The 27,018-nt window shown below is 55.2% G+C and overlaps 1 protein-coding gene across 1 annotated transcript; it reads right to left on the bottom strand.

Moving 5' to 3' along the window:
• Positions 1–18,587: 18,587 nt before the first annotated feature.
• On the bottom strand, positions 18,588–26,932 carry UTP11 (UTP11 small subunit processome component). The gene is made up of 8 exons (XM_053268317.1): positions 26,722–26,932; positions 25,290–25,351; positions 24,250–24,352; positions 22,586–22,699; positions 21,722–21,815; positions 21,284–21,414; positions 19,212–19,322; positions 18,588–18,826 (listed from the first exon to the last, which is right to left on the bottom strand). Exons 1-8 carry the CDS (start codon positions 26,782–26,784, stop codon positions 18,743–18,745), a joined length of 762 nt encoding a protein of 253 aa, XP_053124292.1. The 5' UTR covers positions 26,785–26,932; the 3' UTR covers positions 18,588–18,742.
• Positions 26,933–27,018: the final 86 nt, after the last annotated feature.

Below are 27,018 nucleotides of genomic sequence, written 5' to 3'. Positions count from 1 at the left end.
TTACAACAGCTGATCAGGTGGTCCACTGTTTCATCTGCTTCTTTACAAAGGCGGCACTTGCTGTTTGTTGTGGATTTTTCGACTTTTGCTCTTATTGCATTTGTTCTTAGTGCCTGTTCTTGTGCAGCCAGTATTAAACCCTCTGTTTCTTTCTTCAAGTTGCCATTCTTAAGCCATTGCCAGGTCTTGGTGATGTCTGATTTTCCACTTATATTGTGCAAATATTGACCATGCAGGGGCTTATTTTTCCATTTTTCTGCTCGGTTCTTGACTTGTTCTTTCTTGTAGGCCTGCTTTGTTTCATTGGAGTTGAATAGTTTCTCGTTCTTGACCATTTTAAGTACATCTTCTTCACTGTCTTTTATGTATTCTTCAAGGTCTCTTTTCTCCTCCTCTACTGTTTGATGGACTTGCAGCATTCCTCTTCCACCTGAGCAGCGAGGGAGGTAGAGCCTATCTACATCACTGCGGGGGTGCAGAGCATGATTGATGGTCATGATTTTCCTGGTCTTACGATCCAGCGTCTCTAGCTCTGCCTGGGTCCAGTCTATTATTCCTGCAGTGTATCTGATAACAGGTATAGCCTAGGTGTTTACGGCTTGTATGGTGTTCCTGCCACTGAGTTTGGACTTGAGGATTTTCTAACTCTCCTGATGTATTCACTTCCCATTTTTCTTTTAACTTCAGTGTGTGCGATATTATCAGCCTGGAGAATGCCCAAGTATTTGTAACGTTCTTTCTCTTCCAGGTTCTTGATCTTGCTTTCATTGGGCAGTTCTATTCCTTCTGTTTTTGTTATTTTTCCTCTTTTCATTATGAATGCAGCACACTTGTCTAGTCCAAACTCCATGGCTATATCGCTACTGAATATACGGACAGTGTTTAGCAGTGATTCAATTTCTGACTGTGTATTATTATTATTATTATTATTATTATTATTATTATTATTATTTTAAAAGCAGAGTGTTATTCAATAAACTGGCCTGGAAAGCCATTGATCAATTTAAGGGAGACGGCACATAGTGGCTTCTGATAACACTTCTGGTGTTCAAGAAGAGAATGGCCAGGCCCACCCAACTTCTGGACTAGCGGCTTCTGCAGGGAGGCCCACTTCGCTCTCTGAGGACACTCCCTGGCCATTCAGGTCACCAAACTGAAACATTAATCGTGTGTGTGTGTGTATCTGTGTGTGTCTGTGTGTGTGTCTGTGTGTGCGAGCTAGCTAGCAGGGATGACAAAAATGTTCATTCCAGCTTGTATAACAAGAGAGGCAGAAAATGACCCATAACAAAGCTGAGTGGAGAAGGCAATGGCAGAAATCTGCAGAACCCTGAACAATGTGAGGAAAAGACATTTTAAAGCAAAATGGTTCAACAGTTCATAGAGCCGAATCAAAGAGGCAAGACTTACAAGAGAGGCTAGAGAGGTTTTGTTTTATCCAGCACAGATATATTCAGTGCCACTAGTAGCAATGGCCACAAACCAGTAGCAGCTCATCCTAAGGAGCCAGGGGGCACCAAAGGAGGCAGCACGGGTTGCTCCTCTGCAGGCTGTCCACCCATCAGGTAGAGCTGCATAGTTAACTGTACAGAAGAAAGGAACGGGGGAGAGAGGAGCAACCCAAACAGCCTCCTTTGGCATCCGCTGGGGCCTTTACACACGGCAGGTTTTACCGCAGGTTTACAGGGAGGCTTTTCTACACACTACAAGTTGTCCCAAAAACCCAACACAAATAGTGGATTTTTTTTTTTTACCCTGGATATAAATTGGGTTACACTCCAATGCACAGTGAAAAACTTGAATTGTGTGTGAACTGCTCCCCAGTAACTCATAGGGACTTGGGGTAAATCTGGCTGATATGTGAATGCACCCCCTCCATCCCGGAGGACATGAAAGTTCAAGGGCACCAAAGGCCCCGTGTGAAAAGCTTCCTGGCTCCTTAGGATGAGCTGCTACTTCCACTAACCGAGTCAATCAGTTTTATAGAGGCAAGAAAAACACATGGAAGCTGGGGTGATTTCCTGCTACTTAACTCAGCTGGACAGGGATATTCTCCTTCCACTTGGGTGTTAAAGGTGTGCTGGTCTCTGCTCTGGCTTGAGTCATGGTGCTGCCATTAAAGCGGTAAGTACTGGAGAGCGGGGATCTTAGGGGCAGCAGGGCAGGACCCTGGTCACAGCAGAGCAGTGTCCCCATGCCTGCAAGGGTGCTGCATCTTGGCAGCTGCATCCGAGGGCCCAGGAAACGCCTTCCGGATGAGCCTCCCTGCCTCCAGCAGCAGCGCACGGTGTGCTCAAGGCTGCCCTGCCCTGCAGAATTACTCTTCCTGGAGGAGGACAGGAGGCGAGAGCCGGAGCGAAATGCCAGAGGATGATCGATTGGGCATGAAATCCTCTGTACTGATCACCTTTCACCTCTGCTTAAACTAATGACCGAGCGTCCCTTTATCTGTCCCCAGGCGTCCGGCGCATCCCTTGCGCAGTGCCACATAAATCATCAGGGGTCACAGTGCACCACAGAGCAGTTTGGTGACTGACCTGCCTGCTTGCCTCTGGGGGGAGGCCGAGGCGACAGCGTGCACGGCGGCTTCTCCGTGCACACTGGGGAAGACTTGCCAGGGCTCTCAGCTGCTGAGCACCAGAAGCCACCACCGGGCCAGGCTAGGCCGGCTTGCGGGCGCCTTCGAGGGGGGCGGCTCTGAGCCAGCTGCGCCGCTGGAAAGCCACTCCTGGAGAGGGATCCCGTGTATGAGCCAAGGGGGTTCCGCTGCAGGCAGAGCGGGCTGCCAAACACAGGGCTGGCGAAGGGCCCGTCCTCTTGGCCCAGCAGAACCAGCCCCACCAGTCTCCTTGCGCGAGGCACGCACCCTCAGCTGTCGGAGGCAGAGAGCGGGAGGGAGGGACTCAAACCAGCAACAGGTTCCAGGAACAATAAAGCACAAAATCAGGATAGCAATACCCGGAAAACAATTAGCTCGTTTAAAAATGTGGCTGCCCGGGTTTTAATCCACCAAACCGCTGGAGCTGGAGTCCTCAAGACCATTTCTTTTCCTGAGCGAACCACCAAGGCTGTTACTCTTTGGCGGCCAGCTCAGCTCCTCCCGCTTAGGAGGGAATGCTCGGGTTGCATCCCCCCCCGCCCGCCACGCTGGAGGTGGCCCTGTCCACTGGGCTTGGTGTGGTTTGAGCTGGGTGGAGAAACAGTGGTGCAGGCAGGGACGCAAGGCAGGAAAAACGGAGACTGTCTCCTGCACGGAAGCTGCCTTCCCTTGCTCAGAATTGCTCAGAATTGGCCACACTGACTGCTTCTGTCTTGTGTGCCCAAGCGACATCCGCTTCCTAGGTACAGGGCTGTAGATGGGGGGGGAGAACTTGGGCCCCGGGTTTGCCCCTCTCCCTGGCGGCCCCTCGGAGTGAGGGAGATAATGAAGGAAAGAGGGAGGGGTGGAGCTGGGGGGCCCTCCAGGGCTGGGGGTCCGGGGTTCTTTGAACCCATCGCTCAATTATAGCCACAGCCCTGCCTAGGGACAGAGGAAGCTGCCTTACACTGGGAGGTCCATCTAGCTCAGTCTTGTCTACACTGACAGGCAGCAGCTCTCCAGGGTTTCAGGCGGGAGTCCATCCCAGTCCTCTCCAGAGATGCTGCCAGAGAGTGAGCTTGGGACCTTCCGCCCACAGAGCAGACGCTGGGCCACCCTGAGCGGCAAAGCCTTTCCTGCTTCCTCCTCCTCCTCCTCCTCCTCACAGTGTCCAGGGGCAGCTCCCAGTGATAAACGTCAGGCCCATGAAGCAAGGAAGAGAGAAGGAGAGGCTGGGCTATCGATGAAAAACGCTCTCAAGCAGTTGTTAGGCTACACAGGAGCTGCTTGTCCTCAGGAGCCAGGAGGGCACCACAGGAGGCTCCGTTTGCTCCTCTCTCGCCCATCCTGCCCTGTCCCAGTGCCTGGAGGCAGGCCATTCGCCAGGTTACTTAACCATGCAGCTCTACCTGGTGAATGGCCAGCTTGAAGGCAGCACAGGGTGGGGGTGGGTTTGGGGGGAGAGAGGAGCAAATGGAACTGGGGAAGGAGAAGCAGCTGAGCCTCACACACACACACACACACACACACACAAACACCCCTTAGTCTCCCATTCATATGCAACCAGGGCGGACCCTGCTTAGCTAAGGGGGCAAGTCATGCTTGCTACCCCAAGACCAGCTCTCTCACAGAGCATCTGAAACAGGGCCGGGAGCCTGCAGGTCCCTTCCCAGGATTGCCAGTCCTCCCTGGCTGAAGAGGCGGACGCCACATCCACAATGGCAGGCACTTCCGTGATCGGGATGTGCTGCAGGCATTCACCTCTTCAGAAGAAGACGAGAGTGGGCCGCTGACAGGGATGACGGACAGGGAAGCAAGCATCGCATGATGGCCCCTGAACTCCCTCCTTTCTGAAAGTCTAAGGGACATAACTACACCTGCTGGATCCCTCGCACAGCTAGAAGTACCTCAGAAGGGCCTCGATCCGGGCTCGCAGTGACGCCCTTCCCTCGGCTGTCCTTCAAGGAAGGCACAGGAAGATCCCTTTCCTGGAACGTCTGTGTCCCTGCAACTCGGCACAAGTCGAAACTGTGGCCCGTGTCCCCTTCACTACCTGTTCTGCAGAGACGTACGGAATGCCCTTCTCCTCCCACGACTTGGCCGATCTCCAGGACCCCCAGGCCTACGTCTTCCTGTTACTTTCAGGCTGTAACCCTCTATAGCAGACAAGGGTGGCCAAGTTCTGCACGGCAGAATGCAGAATTTGCTGGGCCTTGACCGCCAGCAAGAACTAATTCTTCTCTCATTATTCAGCCTTACTGCTTTTACTCTCTCCGTGTATCTTTCATAGACATTGTTTTACAGACTCTAACATTTCTAGCATGTGACTTTTAACAGCACCCTATAGATTTCAGCCCTACTCATGCTCCTTTTTAAAAGCCATTTTACCGTTCCTTTACTGTAAGGCTAAAAACCCAGAGTTTTATAGTAACCTCACAGTCTTCGTGCCAATAGGCATAGGCTCTGCCATGTTTAACTGCTTTTAATACCACCTGTTGCTGTGACTCTCTAGTTCTCACACTAGAGTTTTAGCAAGCTCACGGTTCTTTTTTGCTTTTAATCCCACCTGTGACTTGCTCTTTTTACTTGATGCTGGTCTGACTAATAAAGATTGACTGACTGGCAGGGAAGGGGGCGGGACTTCTGCCCCCCTCCCCCACCTTTGGACGTTCCACTTGTGCCTTTTGTATGGCCTCCGAAGGGGGCTCATTTGCCACCCCTCTCCCTGTGGAGCAGCAAGAGAGAGGCAGGAATCCAAGGCCCAGGATTCACATCCAGCTGGCTGACATCAGAGGCTCAGAAGAATCTCCCTGACCGGTTGTCCTGACCTATAAGTCAGTGTCTTTATTTTGGTCTTTGACCAGCACAGCATCGAAACAGACAAAAACGGTTCAAACAATCTACACCTACAAAATAAAAGTCTCTGCAAAATTATTTAGTGTAAGTAGAAGATGCTAAAAGTTAAAACTATGAAGATAAAACTATATATAAAAGTTAAACAAGACTAATAACGGAATGACACTGATTATAAAGGTAGTGAGACAGCAAAATTATATAATTAATACAGAGCAGTGTTAAAACTCATAGGATATTAGTTCTTAATGAGCTCTGGGTGAATTTTACTAGCTATGAGACAGAACTTAGCCACATCATAAGACCTAAAGCCATTCTGATCTGCTAAGAGGAAATTCAGATAAAAGGAATCAGTACAGCCTGGATATGAGCTAATATCTAAGGAGATGAGTTTATGTCAGATATCGCGATAATAGGGACAGTACAAGAGTACACGAGCTGTCGTTTCAGTCTCACCAGAGCCACCGGGGCAAATATGCTCTCCATAGGGAATTCTTGGATATCTCCCTTCCATCACAGCTGTGCACAAGGCATCGCATCGGGCCAATGTCAGGGCTCTGTGGCACTTTGGGGCTGTTAGCTGGTTCAAATAGTTGGCAGGGGTTAAACGCAGAATTTGATTGCCCCCAAAGACACCAACCGGCATGGAGCCCTGATCAATTTGGCGCTCCATATCATAAATCCTTTCTCTTGTTTTGAGCCTGGAGTTTTCATAGCCCAGGGTTAGCAGTGCGGTTGTCCTGACCCTTCCCAGGAGAGTGAATGGCAGAGGCCAGGGCCAGCAAAGGCCAATCAGGCAGCAGAGGGCAAAGAGCACCGAGGACTAGCAGGGCCCTTGGAGCCCAGCCCTGGAGAGCAGCAGAGCTGGCAGAGGGCAGTCAGGAAGGACCGTCGCACCAGCAAGGGCTGGTTGCAACAGAAGGGCTCAAACAGGGAAGGCCTCCACCCTCCGGGTGCTGCTCAGGCTCATCTCTCTCTACTGCTGTGTGTCCTGCTGCTGCCGCCGCCTCCTCCTCCCGAGGAGACCTCTCTGCCTCCCAAGAGACCTCTCCTCCCGGCACAGTCTGCAGGCTGCCAGCCGTTCTCCAGTGCAGCTGCCACAGCTGAGTCAGGGCTTGATCGATGGCAGCAGTGTTGCTCGGGGTCTGGTGGAGACAATGGGAGGGAGCCCAGCAGTGGCTGAGCTCTGGAACACAGAGCTGGAACACACCAGTCTTGCCCCCATCCGGCCTCATTCAGGCGTCCCCTAGAGCTGGGGGTTGGGGTTGGGCTGAAGCTCCAGGTCTGGGTCAGGGGGCTTCCAGACGCTGGCTCTGGCCATGGGCCAGTAACCCTGGGGCAAGATGGCAAATGATCTAGAAGCCAGGGTAAGCAGCAAAGGGGCCAAATTTGCAGATGACGCAAAAATATTTAGGGTAGTGAAATCACACAACGGATTGTGAGGAGCTCCAAAAAGATCTCTCCAAACTGGGGTGGGGAGTGGGCGACAAAACAGCAAATGCAGTTCAAGGTAAGCAAGTGTAGAGTGATTCATACTGGGGCCAAAAAAACCCCCAACTTCACATATACGCGGATGGGATCTGAGCTGTCAGTGACTGACCAGGAGAGAGATCTTGGGGTTATGGTGAGGTGCATGGCAGCAGTGAAAAAGGCCAATTCCATGCTAGGGATCATTAGGAAGGCGGTTGAAAATAAAAATGCTAGCATCATAATACCCTTATACAAATCTATGGTGTGGCCACATTTGGAGTATTATTATTTATTCGATTTCTATACCACCCTTCCAAAAACGGCTCAGGGCGGTTTACACAGAGAAATAACAAATAAATAAATAAGATGGCTCCCTGTCCCCAGAGGGCTCACATTCTAAAAAGAAACATATGATAGACACCAGGAACAGTCACTGGAGGTCCTGTGCTGGGGGTGGAGAGGGCCAGTCACTCCCCCCCCCGCTAAATAAAGAGAATCACCACGTTAAAAGGTGCCTCTTTGCCCAGTTAGCAGGGGTACAGTTCTGGTCACCATATCTTAAGAAGGATATTGTGGAACTGGAAAAAGTGCAGATGATCGGGGCCTGGAGCCCGTTCCTTATGAGGCAAGGCAACAGCACTGGAAAAGAGGGAACTATGGGGTGACATGAGAGAGGTGTATAAAATAATGCATGGAGTAGAGAGAGTGGACAGAGAGAAATTTTTCTCACAACACTAGAACCAGGGGCCATCCCATGAAACTGAAGGTCATGAAATTTAGCACCGACAAAAGGAAATACTTTTTCACCTAGCGAATAACTGATCTGTGGAATTCTCTGCCATGGGATGCAGTAATGGCCACCAGCTTGGATGGCTTTAAAAGGGGCTTGGACAAATCCATGGAGGACGGGTCTATCAATGGCTACTAGTCTGAGGGCTATAGGCCACCTCCAGCCTCAGAGGCAAGTTGCCTCTGAATGCAAGTTTCAGGGGAGCAACAGCAGGAGAGAGGGCATGCCCTCTCCCCCTGCCTGTGGGCTCCCCAGAGGCATCTGGTGGGCCACTGTGTGGGACAGGATGCTGGATGTGATAGGCTTGGGCCTGATCCAGCAGCAGGAGTCTTCTTATGTAACATCTGGGCATACCGAGAGAACAGCCAAGGTGCAGTCTTCCTTGAGGTGAACCTTGTGGACAGCACAGAATATAATCTGAGCTCTAAATAAGCAAAATAGGTCTTGATGTCTTATGCTATTGAATAAAGGATACCGGGGAGGAGGGCATGCCAGCCAGCCAAATGATACCTCATTTCCATGGGGAATGAAGGGGCATGTCATGCCAAAGATTTCTAAACCTCAAAATGACCATTTTTGTACAATACAGTATAAGCGTCTGAAGCTGCCAAGCATAGAGAGAGTCAGGCACTTTGTTTGTTTAGTACATTTATATACCGCCCCATACAAAAAAGTCCCTGGGCAGTTCACAACATAAAACCAATTAAAACATTAACACAATTAAAACAATTTAAAATATAAATAAAACTTTAAGACCGAAGCTTTAAAACTATAAACTTAAAGCCTGACTAAACAGGTCTGTTTTTTAAAACATTCAGAGAAGGGGAAGCTCTAATGTCATGAGGAAGCTCATTCCCGAGTCCCAGGGCAGCTCTAGAAAAGGCCTGGCCTCGTGTCACCACCAACCGAGCCAGTGACAACCGCAACTGAACCTCCCCAGATGATCTTAATAGGTGGCAGGGTTGATGAAGAAAAAGGCACTCTCTTAAATACCTCGGACCCATGCTGTTCAGGGCTTTATAGGTAATGACCAGCACTTTGTATTTCGCCCGGAAACTTACTGGCAGCCAGTGTAGTTCTTTTAAAATGGGTGTGATCTCTTCGGGCAACCCCAGAGACCAACCTGGCTGCTTCATTCTGTATGAACTGCAGTTTCTAAACTACCGCATTGCAATAGCAATAGCAATAGCAATAGCACTTACATTTATATACCGCTCTATAGCCGGAGCTCTCTAAGCGGTTTACAATGATTTAGCATATTGCCCCCCAACATTCTGGGTACTCATTTTACCGACCTCGGAAGGCTGAGTCAACCTTGAGCCCCTGGTCAGGATCAAACTTGTAACCTTCTGGTTACAGGGCAGCAGTTTTACCACTGCGCCACCAGGGGCTCTCAATAGTCAAGTCTGGATGGTACCAGCAGATGCACCACTGTTTTAAGCTAGTTCAGCTCCAGAAATGGATGTAGCTGGTGAAGCAGCCAAAGCTGATAAAAAGCCCCCCTGGCCATAACCTCAACCTGAGAAATCAGGGAGAGGTTTGGGTCCCAGCCTACGAACCTGCTCTTTCCAGGGGAGTGTGACCCCGTCCAGCTCTAAACCACTTCCTAAGTCTTGGCCTCCCACAGAGAGTGCCTCTGTCTTGCTTGACCCCTTGAGCTCAGTATTATGGACTCTGAATGGCAGCTGCTCTCCAGGGTCTCAAGCATTCTTTTTCTCCTCCCGCTTTTTAGCAGGAGACGTGGATTGACTCTGGGGCCTTCTGTGCATAAAGAGTGTGCTTTGCCACTAGCGCAGGAGTGGCTGGTCCGAAGGAGCCAGAGCAGGGGCAAAGGAGGCCCAGCAGCCTCTGCTGCCTGGAGCTTCATGTGCTCCTCTCTCCCCCATCCCAACCCAGTATTAATAAGAGCTCCAGGATGCCCATTCGTCAGGTAGAGAGCTGTGCAGTTAACCGCACAGCTCTACCTGACAAATAGCCAGCCTGCAGGCAGTGTGTGGGGCAGAGGGGAGAGCAGCAAAGTAACAGAGCTCTGGGAAGCAGAGGCAGTTGTGCTTCCTTTGGCAGCCCCCCACCCCCACCCCACCGCTCCTTAGGATGAGCCCCTCCATTTCCTGCTGGATGCGAGGAGGGTGTGCATCTCTGTTGTCCCAGCACCACATCTCTCCCTCCCAGGGTGCCAAGCTGTTTGGAAGGGCAACATCCTGTGCCTCGGGAAGTGGTCAGAGGCCCAGCTCGATGGCCTGGGCACAGCTGCCCAGCCGACCTGGAACTCCAGGTCCGATCTGAGCCCTCCGCCTGCACATGGTTGAGAGGCAGCTGGCTGTGTGGCCAGAGTCTGGGAGGTGTCCCCCCCCCCGCCCCGCCCGGGATTGGCCCTTTGGCCAGGGCGGTGAAGGGCTTTTGCCACACGCCAGCAGCCAGCCCCCGCCTGCGTCACGGCTCCCTCCTGACGACAGCCGGGCCGGTGCTTGGCACAGGGCTGCAGGGACGGGCTGGCTGCAGCTTCCGCTCCTGCCTTCTCGGCCTCCGCCTGAGAGTCCAGCTCCCTGTCCTGGAATGCGGCTGGAACACGGAGCGCATTCAGCCACCGCCTGCTGCACACCCAGCTGCCCAGCAGCCGCCCGCCCTGCGCTCCCAGGGGACGAGGGGCCTCTCTCCGTCCCACGCAGCAGCAGCAGCAGCAGCACGGGGCTGGCCAGATGGGTGGCATTTGCCGGCTGGGGACTTGGGGACAAAGCGGCTCCTGTGCCAAGCTCGGGCTGGGCAAATGCCAGCTGCCCTTTCGAATGCCATGTGGTGGCAGCCAGCAATCCCCCCGCCCCACACACCCCGCTCCTCCTGGCTGGCTGCTGCTGGTCACCTTGGCAGGGCCTGGGCTGAGCAGCAGCCACACCGCCCCAACGGGGTCCCTCTCTCCTCCCTGCCAACGCAGAGCAAGGGCGCCTCGCAAGGCAGCCTTCTCCAAAAGGCAGGTCTCGTGCTTAGGAGTTCCCATGAGAGGGGCTGCTGGGCTCGGGCCTGCGTGGAAAGTGCATCGCCTGGCCCGGAAGCCCTTCTGGAGGCTCATTTGGCACGTGCTCAGAGGCACTCTCTTCTTTTTACTTCACAGCGTCTGTGGAGGAGTGCAAGCCTTAGAAGCAGCTTCTCACGCATATCCGAACAAGCCAGGGTGTGTGTGTGTGTGTGTGTGTGTGTGTGTGTGTGCGCACACACACAGAGGCACAGCTGCCTCCTTCCTGGAGTTCCATTTGCTCCTCTCTCTCTCTCCCACCCCGCACCCTGGCTACAGGCTGGCCATTCATCAGGTAGAGCCACACAGTTCACCAGCCTGCAGGCAGGGCAGCTCTAATTAACGCGGGGGTGGGAGCGAAAGGAGCAAACGGAGCTCTGGGAAGGAGAGGCAGCTGGGCCTCCTTGGGTGCTCCCCCCCCCACACACACACGTTTCATTCGTACAAAGCGCTCCTGTTCTCACATCTGACATGAGAGCTGTCTGGGCTCAAGATGACCTACAAGCACAGCCTTTGTCCTGGGAGCCCTTGCTGACCCCCGGACATGCATGTGGTCGGAAGGTGGTGGTGTTCTACTCAGAGGAAGGAGGAATCTGCACATGCTCAGGAGCATTCTTCTTTTAGCATAACTTCCCATGTTGCCTGGCTCAGGCAGGCGGGGCATTGAAAATGGGGGCTGCTCCTTGGTGAGGCCTCCCCCCAGCAAAGGCCGGGACGGAGGCCAAGCAGCAGAGCTTAGCAAAAGGGCCAAGAAGACGTGGACCACCTTGCTCCACCCCTCTGGAGAAGCAGAGTCCCGCGCGGGCCACACCTCCAACTCAGCGCTGTTTCCAAGGGGCCGAGGGAGGCAGTAACCTCGGCTCATCCCTCACAGGCTCTTTGGGGACGTGAGCTCCGTCTGGGAGCTGCCGGCACAGCTGCTCCTGCAGGCTTGTGTCCAACCCGGGGCAAGAGTCACTCCCTGCCCCAAAGTGATGCTCCTTTTCCCCAGCAAAAGGCAGGCTGGTCCAGCTCCCAGCTCCCTCTGTGGTGGCGGCACGATGGCTCCTGGCCGCAGCCCTGACCTTGGAGGAGAGGCATCTTCCAGCTTGCTCAGTGGCCTGGAGCGGGCGGGGATGTCCTGGCCGCAGGGCTGGTGAGGCGTGGGGCTGGCCAGGGGTGTAGCTAGGGGAGAGGGGGCCCGTGTCCGCCCCTCTCCCCGGCCAGCGCCCCCTCAGAGTGAGGGAGATAGATAATGAAGAAGAGAGGGAGGAGTGAAGCGGGGGGGGCGGGTTCTTTGACCCCATCTGCTCAGTTACAGCCCAGAGAGTTGAGGCTGTCGGGGAAGTCCTGAGGAGGAGAGCCGCAGACGGGGCCGCGCTGAGCCCTTTGGAGGAGCCCAGGGAGGGCGCCACCCCTTCCGCCCCTCCCGAGTCCGCCTCCTCCGGCACCTGAGCCAGATGTGCTTCTTACAGGGGGGCGGCGGGGCGGGGCGGGCCAGCCAGGAGGGGGTCCTGAAGGGCAAAGGGTGTGCCTGGGAGGCCCCCAAAGCAGCCGACGTGCAGCCGCCCTCCAGCCTCCCCGGACGTCATTTCTGCATCGCCGCGGGCTGCCGGGCAGAGCGTGCCTCCCATGCAGGGACAGCCAAGGCGGCCTCAGCCCTCCAGCCCTCTGAGGGGCCACCCCTCCCGCTCCCCTCCTCAAGGCCTGGTGCAGGTGCCGCTGCCAACCTGTGGCGTGCCTTGGCAGTCCACACAACGCCAGGGCCCATTCTGGTCCCGGTCCCGGTCCCGGTGGGGCCTCCTGGGGAGTGGCCAGAATGCCTATGCAGGCTTTGTGCAGCCGCCGCAGGCGTGGGCTGGGACACGGATCGGGGCCACTTCACTCAGCCAAGACAAGGGGCCCCCCTCTGAACCGGGGGGGGGGAGAGGGGCTCAGCAGGACACCAAAGAATAAAGGCTTGTTGTGAGAGGTCAGCAGCCAAAGGCTTCCGTAGGTGGACGGCAGATAAGAAGGCAACATGATCTCTCGGCCGGGAGGCCTGCAAGTCGCATTCTGCCCAGGCCCCCAGCCCCCGTGAACAAAGCGCCCAGTGTGGGCACGCTCAGTGAGGCTTTTCTTCCCAGGGGGCTTGGCCCCTCTTCGGACAGAAAGGCAAAGGCACGTGTGCCAGCCAGGCCCCACAAAGGGCTCTTGAGCCTCCGATGGAGCCCCTCATAAAAACATTATTGTCTGCATCCCGGGACATTTATTTGCTCCGGCAACGGCCAGCGCACTCCAAATATGTGACTCCGGAACAGCCGCTTTCGCCGCCCCCGGACAGGGTGGACTGTGGCCACCTTGGAGGAGGGAGGGGTGTCACTAAAGGACAGGCACGTGTCCAGTCCCAGCAGGCTCCCTTGGTGCCTCCCTGCTGCTGCTGCTGCTGCAAAGAGGGACCAAGAAAGGCTCGGAGCACGAGCCTCAGGGGCTAGTGGGGGCCTGGCAAGCCACCCACACAGCCCCAGCCCAGCCCAGCCCTCCACCTCCTGCCCGTCTCTGCTCAGCGGCAGCAGCTCGTCCGGGCGGGGAGCAGGGCGCTCCCAGCAAGGCACAGCTGCCTCTGTTTCCCGACACTGGGCCCGTTTCTCCCATCCTGCCCGGCCCCGTGCAGGCTGGCCATCCAGCAGGTAGAGCTGTGCGGGCTAAGCCTGCAGACAGCGCAGCTTTCCCGGGCGGGAGAAACAGGCGCCATGGGGCGGAGCTGCGCTGCGCCGGGTTTGGCCCCCCACTGGCTGCTCGTGCGGACGGGCTGCGGCAGCTCAGATACGGGACTGCAGCCTGCTATGCCCGGAAGAGCGACCCAAAGGCTTCCGATTCCGACTCGAGTGCCCTGCAGAGGGAGGCTCCCAGCTGCTTTCGCTGCGGGGCTTTGCCGGCGCCCGGCCTGTTCCTTTCTGCAAGGCAGCCAGTCCAGGAGGGCCCGCTCCCTGCCACAAGGCTGGACCGCGGGCGTCGGCGGCGCAGCTGGGAGGTTCCCGCGCACTCCTCCCGAGGGGGGCCACCGCTGGGCTCTGGCGAGAGCCGGAGCGGGGCTGCCTCCTCCTGCCTGCAGGCTTCTGAACTGGGGCCGGGTCTTCGAGGGCCGGCCCAGCTGCGCGCACGCGGGGCCCGGGGCGGCTGAGGTCGGCGGGAGCAGCACAGCGGCGGCGTCGTTCTCCTCCTGGGGAGCTGCACGCTCGTCTCGCTCTGCACACGTGAGGGAGGCTCGCTTGCTGCCTGCCTGCCTGCGCGGAGGAGGGGGTTGGCTGGGGCGGGAGAGCCACGCCTGCCGGCCCCCTCCCTGCTAGCCGGGAAGGAAAGGGGCTCCCCCTCCTCCCCCTTCATGATCCGGGCCGCGAGAGGGACCGAGCCGGCCCTTCCTGGCCGCCAGAGACTAGCAGCGCCGGCGCTGCGCTCCAAAGGCGGCGCGCTTGGACGGCAGCGACAGCCGCAGCTCATTAGAGATGCCTCTCGCTTGGCGCGAGTCCCACACCTTCCAGCTCATTATAAATATGCAGTTGCTGCTGGCTCTTCCCCAATCATCTCTGCAATCAGAGCTTTTAATTAGGTTAATTAAATTGTATCAAACCTCGCAGGGACACAGTTCCCTGATGCTGATGAGGCAGCCCAAACAGACCTCAGCGGCTGCAGCTCGAACAACGGCGGCGACTCACTGGCCGGCCGGCCGGCCGGCCGCAGTTAGTGACAATGCCTGCCCGCGGCGGGTGTGGCCGGGGTTGAGCAACGGGGCGGCTCCCGTGACCTGGCTGGCCATCTGCGGGACGGAGGGCAGCCTTCGGCTTGCACGCGTCCAGCTCGCCCCGCTCCCCGCCCCATGACTGGCTTCGGCTGCCGCCCAGCGCTTGCAAAGGGCGAGAACGCCGCTGAGAGGGGCATGAAGGCCACCCGACCGCGCCGGTGGCCTGGTTCGCAGAGGGGGCCCGGGGAGCACCCAGGCAGGCGCGGCCTGGCACCAGCTCAAGGGACCCTGCTGGAGAGATTGGGCAAGGCCTTGCCAAGCCGGGGCGCTTGGAATGAACGTATTGTTGGTGTAGGTGCTGCCTGCACAGCCTCCTCCAGATGGCTACTTACTTATTGTCTTGCGTTTATCGACGGCCCCATCCCAAGGCTCTGGGGGGTCCAGATCACTGCAACAACCTGCTTGGGCTAGAAAGGAGGGCGTGGTCGGCCTGGACAGCACCCTGACTCAGTAGTAGCCTTCCAGAGGAGGGCCCAGGCGGGGGGCCTTGGAAGCTGGGCCAGAGAGCCTCCGCTTGGGCCTGACTGGGCGGCAGGGCTGTTCTTGGGACAGAGTCTGCTCAGCGTCTAAGCAAGAGAGTTTCCTGCAGAGAGAGCCAGCAACAAACCACCCCTGGGCTGCTCTTTGCCTAACGGCACCTGGCAGGTGGGCTTGCCCTTTTGGGAGGGGGCAGGGGACAGTTGAGAGAAGAGCAGGTTGGGGATGGGGTGGATCCCACTGCTGCTCTTCTGGGACCCGTGCTCCTGGCCAGTTGGTCTGCTTGGAAATGATTCTGGGAATGAAGTGCCTGCCTGTCTGCAGAGCTTCCTTTCCCCAAAGCCCTGAGAACAGACTGATCCTCACCAGCCCCCAAGAAGGTAGGCTGCCTTCAAAGAGCAACAGCCTGGCTTCCAACTTGGCCTGCCTGCCCCAAAAGCGCCAGCCTTGCGGGTTCACAGCAGGAAGGCAATAGCAGAGCAGCAACAGGGGCTGCTCGCGGCAACGCGGGGGCGGCTGCAGAACCCCCCCCCCCCGCTGGAGGAGCTCTGAGCTGCAGGGACTCTGAGCTGCTGCACGCTGAGTCACCCGAGTCTACCTGCTGTGGGATTCAGCTGCACCACCAGGGAGCAGGGAGGTGGCTCGGGAACCTGCCTGTTCAGTCCTTGTTGCTATAATTATCCCCAGCTGCTTATCTCCCCCACAGATATCCCCAAGCAGGAGCTGGGGGCTCAGAGACCCCACCCCATTCCTCCCACTCCACACTCTGCAGGATTGGGAAATCCAAACAAGTCCTACCGCACGGCAGCTGCATATGGCAGCTCCCCTCAGGACTGCACAGCCTTTGTGGGTGGGGGCAGGGTGAGGGAAAGATCCCCTGCACCCTGGTTCCCACCCTGGACACTTTCCTGAGCAGGAGTGGCAGCAGGAAAGGCCTGGAGGAGGCCAGGAGTGTCAAGAGAGCAGCCCCAAGCCCGGAGAACAGGAAGGGAGCAGCTCCTGAGCTGGGGAGTGCAGCAACAGAGCAAGGAAAATACAGCACCACCCCAGCTCATGAGGCCCCAGCCTGCCCTGCCAGCTTTTAGCACCCATCAGATCCGGAGAGACATATTTATTGGTATTTATATCCTGCCCTTCGTAGTCCAATTAGTTCAGGCTGCAGCAAGCCAGCGTTTCACCTCGAGGCAGGTAGTGCTGCTTAAGAACCCTCTCGAAGCCAGAGCTGTTGCCACTCAGCGTCAAGAGAATCTTGCCCTAAATGATCCAATGCTCTGACTTGGCATAAGGCAGCCTCATCTGTGCTGGGCAATTTTCACAACAGAGGGAAGAAAGAAGAAGCGTCTCTATTGCAATCTGTGTTTTTTAAAGATCTGGAGTTAGAGGGAAGCAGCCAGGTGGCCAAGTCTGCAGAACACATCAACCTGTGATCAGTTTTCCAGGGTGGTGAAAACCAAAATAGACCACAAAGAACTTCTCCAGATTAGGTAAAGGGGTGACAAGATTGTTGCAAGAAAGTGTAGAGCAATGCGGGGGGGGGGGTGGAGCGGGGAGAGAATCTCACTGTCTCATCTACACTCAGGGGAGTAACCTGGAAATGTCTTGCTCAATGAAAAACTTTGGGATCACTAGGAAAGGGGTGAAAAGCAAAACTGCCATTAACTAGTGCCTTTTGTGACCACATCTGGAATACTGGGTACAGCTCTGGCCACCTCAAAGAGGACACTGTAGAGCTGACTGGGAAGAAATGATTTCAAGAGAGTCCATCCCTTTGCCAACATCCCTTCAGGGGTTAACCCAGCAAAACTACCCAGATGTGAAGGCCCCCCCACCCTGTTCCTCTTATCAGAGACCAAGGTTGGAGCGACTCACCCTAATATGCGGGGGGGGGGGGTCAAAGGAGGCACAGTTAACTCTGCAGCTCTACCTGACAAATAGCCAGCCTGCTGACAGGACAGGAGAGGCAGGTGCCAATGGGTCCCAGGGAAGGGAAGGCAGCAGATCTTCCTCTGGGGTGCCCCACCCCCAGCCTTTTAGGGCAGGCTGTTCATGGACCACTCTGGAGACACCGAAGAGGCAACCCCAGAACACAGGCTTGGAAGTAGCGCAGCACGGAGCAGCAGCGGCACCTACTGGGCACTGGCTGCCAGTGCAGGGCCAGAGCCAGGAGGGCTGAGACCCCCACGCCCCCTATGGCAACCCAATGCTGCGATCTCCCTCCTTGAGGGGAGGAGCCAGCTGCCCTTTTTGGAACCAGACTGGCCAGCCTGGGCTGCACTCGGGCAAAGAGACTCCACCTCCAGCCTCAAAGGCAGGATGCCTCTGAGTAGCAGTTGCAGGGGAGTATCAGCAGGAGAGAGGGCAGGCCCTTAGCTCTCGCCTGTGGGTTCCCCAGAGACATCTGGTGGGCCACTGTGCGAAACAGGATGCTGGACTAGATGGGCCTCCTTGGGGGGCCTGATCCAGCAGGGCTGTTCTTATGACTGCTGCCGAGAGAGCTTGTTCCCCTTCACCGCGTGTCCAGCGACGAGGCCACCAGTGATTGCAGACCTCCTCCTCGGGGTTAGGGGCCAAGAAGAGTCCCCGTAAGAGGCGCTCTCTAGCTGTAGGGAGGAGCTGCCTCACTCCTAGCTTCTCCCTTTCTCCGGCTCATTTCGGAGATGCCGCTTTCTTCCTTTCCCCTCTTAACACAAGTTCCAAACCAAACCACAGCCAGTGACCAGCGAGCAGACCAGTGGGTCAACTTCCCCCTACAGCACAGCCGCAGCCAGTGGCAAAGTAAAAGAGAGGCAGGGGAGCCATTTGCCGACAGTGGTGAAATCTGAAGCATGGCAAATTTTGCTGCCCCTCTCTGGGGGTGGCAGCTGCAGCGAGCGGGGGAGGAGAAAGCCCCCGCCCTTTGCATTTTAAAAACACACACACTACTGCGTGGCAGTGGCAGTAGCTGTGGGGAAGGGAGAGTTCCCCTTTACCAAAGTATTTAGGGGGGGTGAGGGGGGGAGCATTCCCCTTTCCTCCAGGTGGCTGTTAGCAGAGAGGCGACAGACCCTTTCAGTCACTTGGGAGGAGGGAGGGGAGCTGGGAGGAGATCGCCACCCCCCCATCACAGTGAAAGGGGGAACTCCCCCCCTTGCCCCACCCCGACTCTCCCTGCAACCGCCGCCACGCCCCATCCCACCCTCCCTCCCTGAGTGAAGTTAAATACTTTGCTCAAGGGGAACTGCCCCTCCCTGCAGCTCCTGCTGCCACTACACAGCAGCATTTAAAAAAAAAAAACATGCGGGGGGGGCTTTCTCCTCACCACCACCACCACCACCACCCCCGGCTGCAGCCGCTGCCATCAGGCAAAGAGGGAAGTTTCTCCTCGCCCCCACCACACAGCAGCGCTTTCTAATTTACTTTTTTTTTTAAGGTAAAAGGGCAGCAAAAGCCTTTTGGGCTTTTATGGGCGGCAAAAAGGTTAACCCACCCCTGGCCGCAGCCTTGCTGTGCGGCTCAACTCCAGTTGCTTGCCCCGCACTCGGGGCTCTTCGCCTGCTCTAGGGAAAAGAGCAAGCAGCCGTGTGGCCAAAGTGACATTTCTCTGCTGCTCTGAAGAGAAGGTTGGTGAGGCCCCAGGCACCCCAACACAAACAAGCAGAATGGCTCCTGCTCGATTTGAAAAATAAGTATTTATAGGGCAGTGTTGATGCTGAAAGACTACAAGGTGGGCAATAAACAGAAAACTTGCACAATGCCATCTCTCCTTTGAGGAAAGCCATCTGGGTGGGCAGTGGTTCCTCCCAGGCCTCCGGCGGGGCAGAGCAGTCAACGCTTCCGCCGGAACTGGAATTTGTAAATAGCTGGCTGGCTGGCAGTTTCTTTCTTCAGCTTCACTTTCTGAGTTTTGTCCTGAAAGGAGAGGAGAAAGTGAGCCTCCTTAGAGCAACACACCTTTCCAAAAACATCCTCGCCTGCTCAGGGGGCTCTTTGGAGCCAGCAAGGAGTCCACCCTGGGCTTCTGTGCCTAGTTGATTATTTGTGGATCTAGCCAGTTCCCCCAGCCCAAGACAAGCAAGAGACTGTCCCTTTCTGGAGGCAGAAGGAGCCCCCGTTTCAACATCCAGGAAGGCAGCTTCTCGCCTTCCCTTGAAATCGCTTCACAGGCATGAGAACCAGCTCGGCACGCTGCGGAGCACTCAGCCAAGGCACAACCTTCTGGGCCCAGAGGAGGCAGACGGCCCCACCTCAGCTGTGAGTCGAACACCCAGGAGGGTGCCTCAGAAGAGCCCCTCACCAAGAGATCCTTCCGGGTCTGGAGCTTCTGGGCAATGACAAACATCTTCCGCTCGCGCTCGATGCGCTGCCTCAGCAAGTGGTACTGACTTTTCCTCTGCTGGGCTAATTTCTAGAGACAGAACAGAAACAGGGTGTTAGTAGCAAACAAGAGAGACACTAGTCCTCAAGGAAACACTGCAGGTACAGTCATTCCTGCACTGGTCTCTCCCTGCCCAGGGCCGCTTCCAGCTGCTTCGCCATGGTGAATATGGTTTCCCAACTTGCCTCACTCTGGTTCAGTGTTCCCTCTAACAGGAATTCCCAGATGTTGACGACTACAACTCCCATAATCCCCAGCCAAAGGCCACTGCAGCTAGGGATGGTGGGAGTTGTAGTGAACCACATCTGGGAATCCCTGTTAGAGGGAACACTGCTCTGGACCCCTGAAGCCCCTAGCATCTAAGCCCTGCCACACAAAGCAATTTGTAGCTTCCTCCGGCAGCCGGGCTCACAAGGGACACCCTGCAGCTGCCACAACTCCCAGGGGGCTTGGAGCAACCCCCCATCGGCCACCAATTATTGATCGCCACAGACATGCGGGGACCTCCACAAAGGATGCAAACCGAGGCGGGGCGAACCTGAAAGCACGAGGCGGGGGTCTTATCCAGCCGGCGGAGAGAGTGCGCTGGGCCCTGGCCAGATGCCAGTCCCAGGGAAAGGCAGCCTCTTCCCACTGGCCCCAGGCCACCAGTCCCAGCCCAACTGAGCTGCGCCAAGCCTGGCTGGGTCGCAGCAGGTGTGAGCTAATTAGGCACTATCGAAAAAGGATGGATCCTGACTTGTCCCGCCTGGAGAAGATGACTCAAGTCTCATGGAAGAGGAGGAGAAACCCTACCAGTCTGAACTAGCCCAGAGACTTCAGCACGAAGCCTGCGAGAGGGCGGGGAGCTTATCTCCAATCTTGCACATCTGCCTCCACCTCAGCAGTCCTGGACACCCTGACAGCTTCCTCTGCCACTCAACACCTCCAGTCAAGCCTTGGTTTGTGCAAAGTGATGGCTGCTGCTCAGCCATGGGGCTTCCCACCTCGCCTCCTGCTGCAGGGCCGCTGAATGCAGGCTGATCACGAGAGGAGAGCAGCAGCAGGCAGAAGGACCTCATTCCAACGCACTGGAGAGTTGCGTTGGCGTCCGTGGACTCCAAGCTCTGACCAGCTTCAAGTTTCTGATCAGCCCCAAGACTGCAGCATTAGCTAGCCATAGCAGCCACCTTCAAGAATCAGGGCTGAGACACGGGGGGTGGGGGTGGGGGTGGTTGTTGCTCCCAAGGGGAATGGCTGAAGTGTCAGGCAAACAGATTTAGGCTAGACATCAGGAGCTTCCTAACTGTAACAGCTGTTCAACAGTGGAACCATCTGCCTCATGCAATGATGGGCTCTCCTTTACTGGAGTTTTCCATACAGGGGCTGGGCGGGCATCTGTCAGCGATACTGGAGTACAGTGTTCTCTCTAATTCTTTTCATCTGTGTGCGGAATGAGTTTTGCTCTGGGCGGCAGTATCAAGGCAGTGTGTGTGCACCATGTGCATTCAGAGTGGGGCCTTCCTGATTCAACTTGAGCAGGATCCCAAATTGACTGAGCGGACATTAAAAAAAACTTGTGAGCATGCACAAGTGCGCACGCCTTAGAGGGAACACTGCTGGAGTAGCTTCCTGCATGGTGGGGGTGGGGTGGGTGGGTGGGTTGGATTAGAAGGTCTACACGGTCCCTTCCAGCCTTAATGTTCAAACACACACACACACACACACACAGTTTCCCCAGATTAAGGGTCAAAGTCACAATCCTATGCAGGCTTCCTGAGAAGCAAGCCACTCCAAGTCAAAGGAGGCTTCCTGTGAAAAGAAGCAGACAGGCTGCTATCCGGATCCTTTCACTGCTATACAAATGGTCACTCCAGCGCCTGAGCAGAGACCGCCACATCCCTGGTTCTCGTGATAAGAATGCTGTTATTCCTTGCCTTAAATGCAAAACAAAATTAGACCGTTCCTTTTGAAGACCTCAGCAGCCCTTGAAATGCAGCCACTGTACAGACCTCTAAATGGGCAGGAGCCGTGGTCCCCTGGATGGTTGCCGTCTGCAGAGTTTCAAGGGAAGGCCGGTTGTAGACTCGGCTCACCAGCTCAGGGGCCGTATTCAGGTGGGTGGCAATGTCAAACTTTTGCACTGGAAAAGGAAAACCAACTCAGGAACCCAAGAACCGTTTGTTGCTTGAGCAAAGAGTTGACCAATGGCCCAAGACACAAAGCAGCCAGCACTCTTGGCTCTCCTCATCTACTTTTCTTCTTCACCACCACTCAGCAAAAACTCTCCAGTGCAGGGCAGGATAACCCCACACAGTCAGGGGAGGTAAAGCACTTTCCTCAAGATAAAATAAAATCAGGGGAGGGGAGCAGGGGCAGAGGCACCCACAAATGCAAACAGACACACACCTCCCTCCTATCCTGCCAGTACAACCAGCAAAAACCTTTACCTTCCTCCTTTGTGTCAAAGAAGAAAGTGTGCGTGTTGGGCTGCTTCCCTTCAGCTTCCAGCAGATGGAGCTCCGACTTCAGCTTTTCGATTTTCTGAGAGACAGAAAGGATTCAAGTCCTCTTCTGGCTTCTTCCGGCAACGGTCACACATGGGGAGGGGTCCAACGGCCATCTAGGGCCATCAGCCTCCGAGCCAAAGCAACAGCCATCCAGCCCCAGCTCTTTGCTGGATCTCCCTACCCAATCCAGAAGAGCAGGAACCCTGCGGAAGGCAGGGGCAAATAGCTCAGGCAAGTGAGCCAAACCACACACTGAAGGGCCATTTGCTTTACCCTGGATGAGTTTCCCAGCCTCTTGGGCAGTTAATGTGAGCAAACACACTTCAACAGAGAGATGAGCGAGACATCACTCCACTGGCAGCTTCACTGGGCACATCTCAAGAGCCCATCACCCTAGCTGGATAAATTCCTGACACCCCAGAGGAAGTGGCAGAGGGCTAGGGGGTGGGAGAAAGCGTAGGGCTGATCAGCACCACTTTATTTTCTGGAAGTTGAGCCACAGGGTTTTTGCCATACCCACCATGGCCTCTGACCTCCTCTCCACCCGTGGTCACCCCTTGATCTCAGTTCCCTGCCTCCTTATAGTCTGGAAAACCTCTCAGGTCTCCTCCTCACTCCCAGGAAATGCATGAAGCATTTCCAAAGAAGCTTCCTCACGAGCCGCCATCTACACGGTCTGACTTCCCAGCCACTCTTCTCCCAGGAAGCCGAAGCTTCTCCTTCCCACCAAGAGCCAAGGAAGCACCAGTGTAGCCATCCAGTGAGAGTGGAAATCCTAGAGAGACCAAGAGGGCACGTACTGACCTTGGCTTCAGCTACTCGCTTCATTTCAATGTATTTCAGATCCTGCGTCTTCATCAGCTTCTGCTGCTCCGGTGTGGATTCTTCTTCCTGATGCTTAATCACATGAACACCATCCTGCCAGGAAGGGAACACACTCATTGAGCCCCGAGACAGGTGGTGCTGGGGCTCCAGTCCAACACCCAACACAACCAGAGCCAGCGTGGAGTAGCAGTTGGAGCCCTGGCTTAGGGCCAGGGAGAAAGCTCCAGCAAAATGTAGGAGAATTAACTGAGGTGTGCTCATATCCTCTTTGACAAGAGCAATGAAGAGAAGCCCCTTCATTTTCAAGCCTGTAGGGACAATGAAGTGCAGAGCACCTCCGGGGAGGGAAGTGAAGTCTCCATGTTTACTTCAAACTCTTTGACACATGTACATTTTCAGTAACTGCTTTTAATGAGTAATTATTTTGATTAATTTCAATGTAATCGTGTGCTAAAAACTGACCGTGGCCCCAGCACACCAAGTCATGGTTGGCTCCAGCCTACCAGGGCACCTGAGCTGTGTACCCCTGGTCTAGAAGGCCCAAGGAAGTACTGGGCTGAAGCTCAGTTGGTCTGGGCCTGGCCAATGCCTGGATGGGACACCTCTTGGGAGCCCCAAGGATGCTGCCTTGAGTGGCATCATGGAAGGAAAACAGGACAGAAAGCAACTAATGGGCTGGTTCCAATTAGACTTCCCCAGCCTGCGTGATTAAAAGCGGGGGAGAGCGTGTCTGTCATAGGAGCACAGGAAGCTGCCATATACTGAATCAGACCATTGATCCATCTAGCTCAGTATTGTCTTCACAGACTAGCAATGGCTTCTCCAAGGTTGCAGGCAGGAGTCTCTCTCTCAGCCCTGTCTTGGAGATGCTGCCAGGGAGGGAACTTGAAACCTTCTGCTCTTCCCAGAGCGGCTTCATCCCCTGAGGGGAACCTCTTCCAGGGCTCACACTTCTTGTCTCATGACACCTTTCATGGATGCCCCAACCCACTAAGCATCCCTTCACTGCATTCGTCCAAACAGCTGCTCTGTATGAGTATTTGGGCTGCACGGAGTGGCAGTTTCGACCATGGTAAATCCATGAAAATGCCACAACGGGCATAATCTCAGCATCGCCGCATCTTAATTGTGTGGGACCATCCAAACTGGGTCCTTGTAGGTTAAGCTCACTTCGTCAGCTTAAGCCATTCCTTCACCTTGCTTTGCAAGGATAAGAGGTGCAGGAGAAGGGGAAGAACCATTGACATCACCCTGAGCAATTTGGAAGAAAGGAAGTAAATGAAAACAACACAGGCAAGCCAGTGGCAAAAGCCCAGTAGCCGCTTCTGCCCTTGGGTGAGAACTCTAGCTATTAACGACAACCGGAATATTCCCAAGATGCCAACAGCAGGGATGGAACTGCCAGCTCTCAAGTGAAATGAATCATCGAGACTGACAAGTCCAAGTGAGAGCAGCTACGCCCACCAAGGATGAATGAATCCAACTGCAGTTACTCCACAAGCACCCACTTCCCAAGACACACACAAACAGACAGCTCTCCTTCAAAGACTGCTCCTCTCCCAGGCATGTCAGGCTACTGAGCCAGATGTGTGTGTATCAACCTAGCCCCACCCATGTAAGCCTACACAGAGGCAGGCCCTCACCTGCAGCTGCACACGGGTCATTCGGTAGTAGAATTCATCGGGGTTCTTCTCTTGGGCCTTCCTGCGAAGTGCCCGGAGGGCATTCTGCTTCTTGTGGTAGTCACTGAAAGCAACAGCACAGCGTGAACACAGTCTTTCCAAACAGACAGCTTCCTCCACAGCTGGGTTTGAGAAGTGAACACGCAGGAGCTGCTCACTCTTTTTCACCCAACACCAGAAACAGTGGACAGCCAGTGCCACAAACCACACACTCTGGAGTGCCAGGAGGACAGGGCAATATTAATGGGACTCATGAACATCAATAGCTACGCTGAAGGAGGCAAAGGGAATCCACCCCAATGCTCAGGCTGTTCCTATGTCTCAGCACTGGAAAAGGCTAGGAGCAGCCTCCAAGGAATAGCATGTCTTCTTGGGGGGTGGGGGGTGGCAGTGGGTCGGGCAGCTTCCAACTCTGCATCTGTCAAACTGAGCAAGCTTTTGCCCACAAAATAAGCACTCATGTTTTTAAAGCATCACAAGATTCTTGGCTGTTTTTGCTACAGCAGACTGACACAGTTGTCCTTCTGGGTGTTGCTGCTTTCAATTCTGGCTATTATATTGTTGTTGTTGTTGTTGTTGTTGTTGTTGTTGTTGTTATTAACTACATTTTATATCCCGCTCTTCCTCCAAGGAGCCCAGAGCAGTGTACTACATACTTAAATTTCTCCTCACAACAACAACCCTGTGAAGTAGGTTAGGCTGATAGAGAGTGACTGGCCCAGAGTCACCCAGCTAGTTTCAAGGCTGAATGGGGATTTGAACTCGGGTCTCCCCGGTCCTAGTCCAGCACTAACCACTACACCACACTGGACTGTCCCCAATTGCTTATTGTATCATTCTCTCTCTCTCTCTCTCTCAGGAAGATGCAAGACTTGTAGGAAACACACTTGGTCTCCCCATTACACAAGCCGACAACTTCAAATGATGGAACCTGCTGCAGCAGGTAACTACTGGTCCTGGCAAGCAGCATGGGGAGGCGAAGGAGAGGGCGAACAACTCACTCGGCACGGAGCTTGTAGTCCTTCTTCTTCTCGAGGAACCCGAGGTGCTTCCGGAAAGCAGGCTGAGTGGGAAGAAAGACATATAGGGGAATCCAGGAATGAAAGGGGTGGAAATAGGCCGAAGGCTTTTTAAAGGTTATGTGCTCATATAGCATTCTTTATATAATAAGCCTTTTATACAAAAAACACAGTTTCAAGGACCTGTTTTACATTAACCCATTGAAACTGAGTTGCTAATACTTTGGGGCAAATTGTATATTCTTCTAGAAAATGGCAACAGCCCCCAACCTCCATCCTAAAACAGCTTCTCGTGAACAAAAGGTAGCCAATTAAGTATGTTATTGCCTGTTTTTCTAACACAGAGCAGTCTTCCAGAGTACATACAAGCATACCTGAGAGGAGGAACCAGGACTGAGTGTTCCACCCGCTCAGACCAAGCCTACCTTTCCTGTACCTTGGCAATATCAACAACAGATTGATTTAGTAATTTGGAAGCTGTTTCTTCTGCCCCCAGCCCCACGTTAGACAGCGTGCCCACTTTTCGCATGTGCGGGGAGCAGCATGAACATTCACCTGTTCATGTGCATCGATTGTCTTGTTTTGCAACCAATACTTTTGGTTGCAAAACAAACTTTTTAATATACAAACTTTCAAAGAGATGACTGCTCAGAGGCTAGCGAATTGGTGCTGTGCCCAACTGGCTTCCGGTGCCGTAAGGTCCACCCTCCCATGGAAGCTTGAGCCAGAGCAGGAAACAGGCCCAATCCGTGCGCTAACGTGGGTGTGCAACATGGCTTCCCGTCAGCTGCTGCTGCATACACTGCTTTTCAACAAAACCGTTTTCAAAGCTGCTTAAGCAACAAAAGGAGTAAGAAGGGGGTTCCCGACTTCCCCAAAGAGCAAGGGAGACCCCAGCAACAGCTACGAAAGAGATGCGGGGGGGGGGGAGGCGGTGTGTGTGTGTTTGCGGGTGCTCTAACAGGGACAGACGCTCCCCCCGCCCCACGCTAGATATGGGCAAGTCGTCGCCACTTCAAAGGGTGCCTCAGAGTGTTCCCAAAGGGGCAGGGCAGTTCCGAAGACCATGTGCCACAGGGAGCACCTGAGGAGGGTTCCCTGCCCCGCGGGGCCCCCATCAGCGGCCACTGGGCGGGGGTAGCCGCTCTCCGCCGTAGGGAGCCTCCGGATCTCTCCAAGAGGAATTCCCAGATGTTGTTGACTTCGACTCCCAGAATCCCCCAGCAAGAGCCACTGCAGCTGGGGATTCTGGGAGTTGTAGTCAGCCACATCCGGGCCACCCGGCATCCCTGCCCACCACATTGCCCCCTTCACTTGGATGGGGAAACAGGGACGTGCGGGCAGCCGGGGGTGCCTCTGCCCATGCCCCCCACCCCAACCCGGGCCGCGGCCCCAGCCAGCCCCGATGCCCCACCTGGGCTCGCTCGCGGTGCTGGCGCTGCCCGGCCTTGGCCGCCTTCTTGAACGCCGCAGCCATTCTCCGCACAGCCACACTCGGCTGCCGAGCCCCGTGGACTGCTTCCGGGTCAGAGCCAGAACCGGCTTCCGGCCTTCTCGTCTACTTGCTGCAGGAGGACCGTAGACATAAAGAGGGAAAAGGTCTAGACTGTCACCGCCGTTGTCTGAAGACAGGACGCTTCTCTTTCCTCGCGGGGCGGTGGGGGGCGCTTTTCCTGTCCGTTTGGTCCGTAGGGCAAAAAGGAGCAACCCA

This window comes from Hemicordylus capensis, chromosome 7 (genome assembly GCF_027244095.1).
Source record: "Hemicordylus capensis ecotype Gifberg chromosome 7, rHemCap1.1.pri, whole genome shotgun sequence".
NCBI lineage: Eukaryota > Metazoa > Chordata > Lepidosauria > Squamata > Cordylidae > Hemicordylus > Hemicordylus capensis.
This window is presented reverse-complemented; position numbering and strand designations above follow the sequence as displayed.

Bases quoted from the DNA above. Each gene is read 5' to 3' on its own strand.
- UTP11 (XM_053268317.1), bottom strand. From the start codon at position 26,784: ATGGCTGCGGCGTTCAAGAAGGCGGCCAAGGCCGGGCAGCGCCAGCAC. The intron at 22,700-24,249 runs GTGAGGGCCTGC...CCTTCCTGGCAG, and splicing joins TGACCCGTGTGCAGCTGCAG to GATGGTGTTCATGTGATTAA. The intron at 18,827-19,211 runs GTGAGGGGCTCT...CTCTCCTTTCAG, and splicing joins AGACCCGGAAGGATCTCTTG to GACAAAACTCAGAAAGTGAA.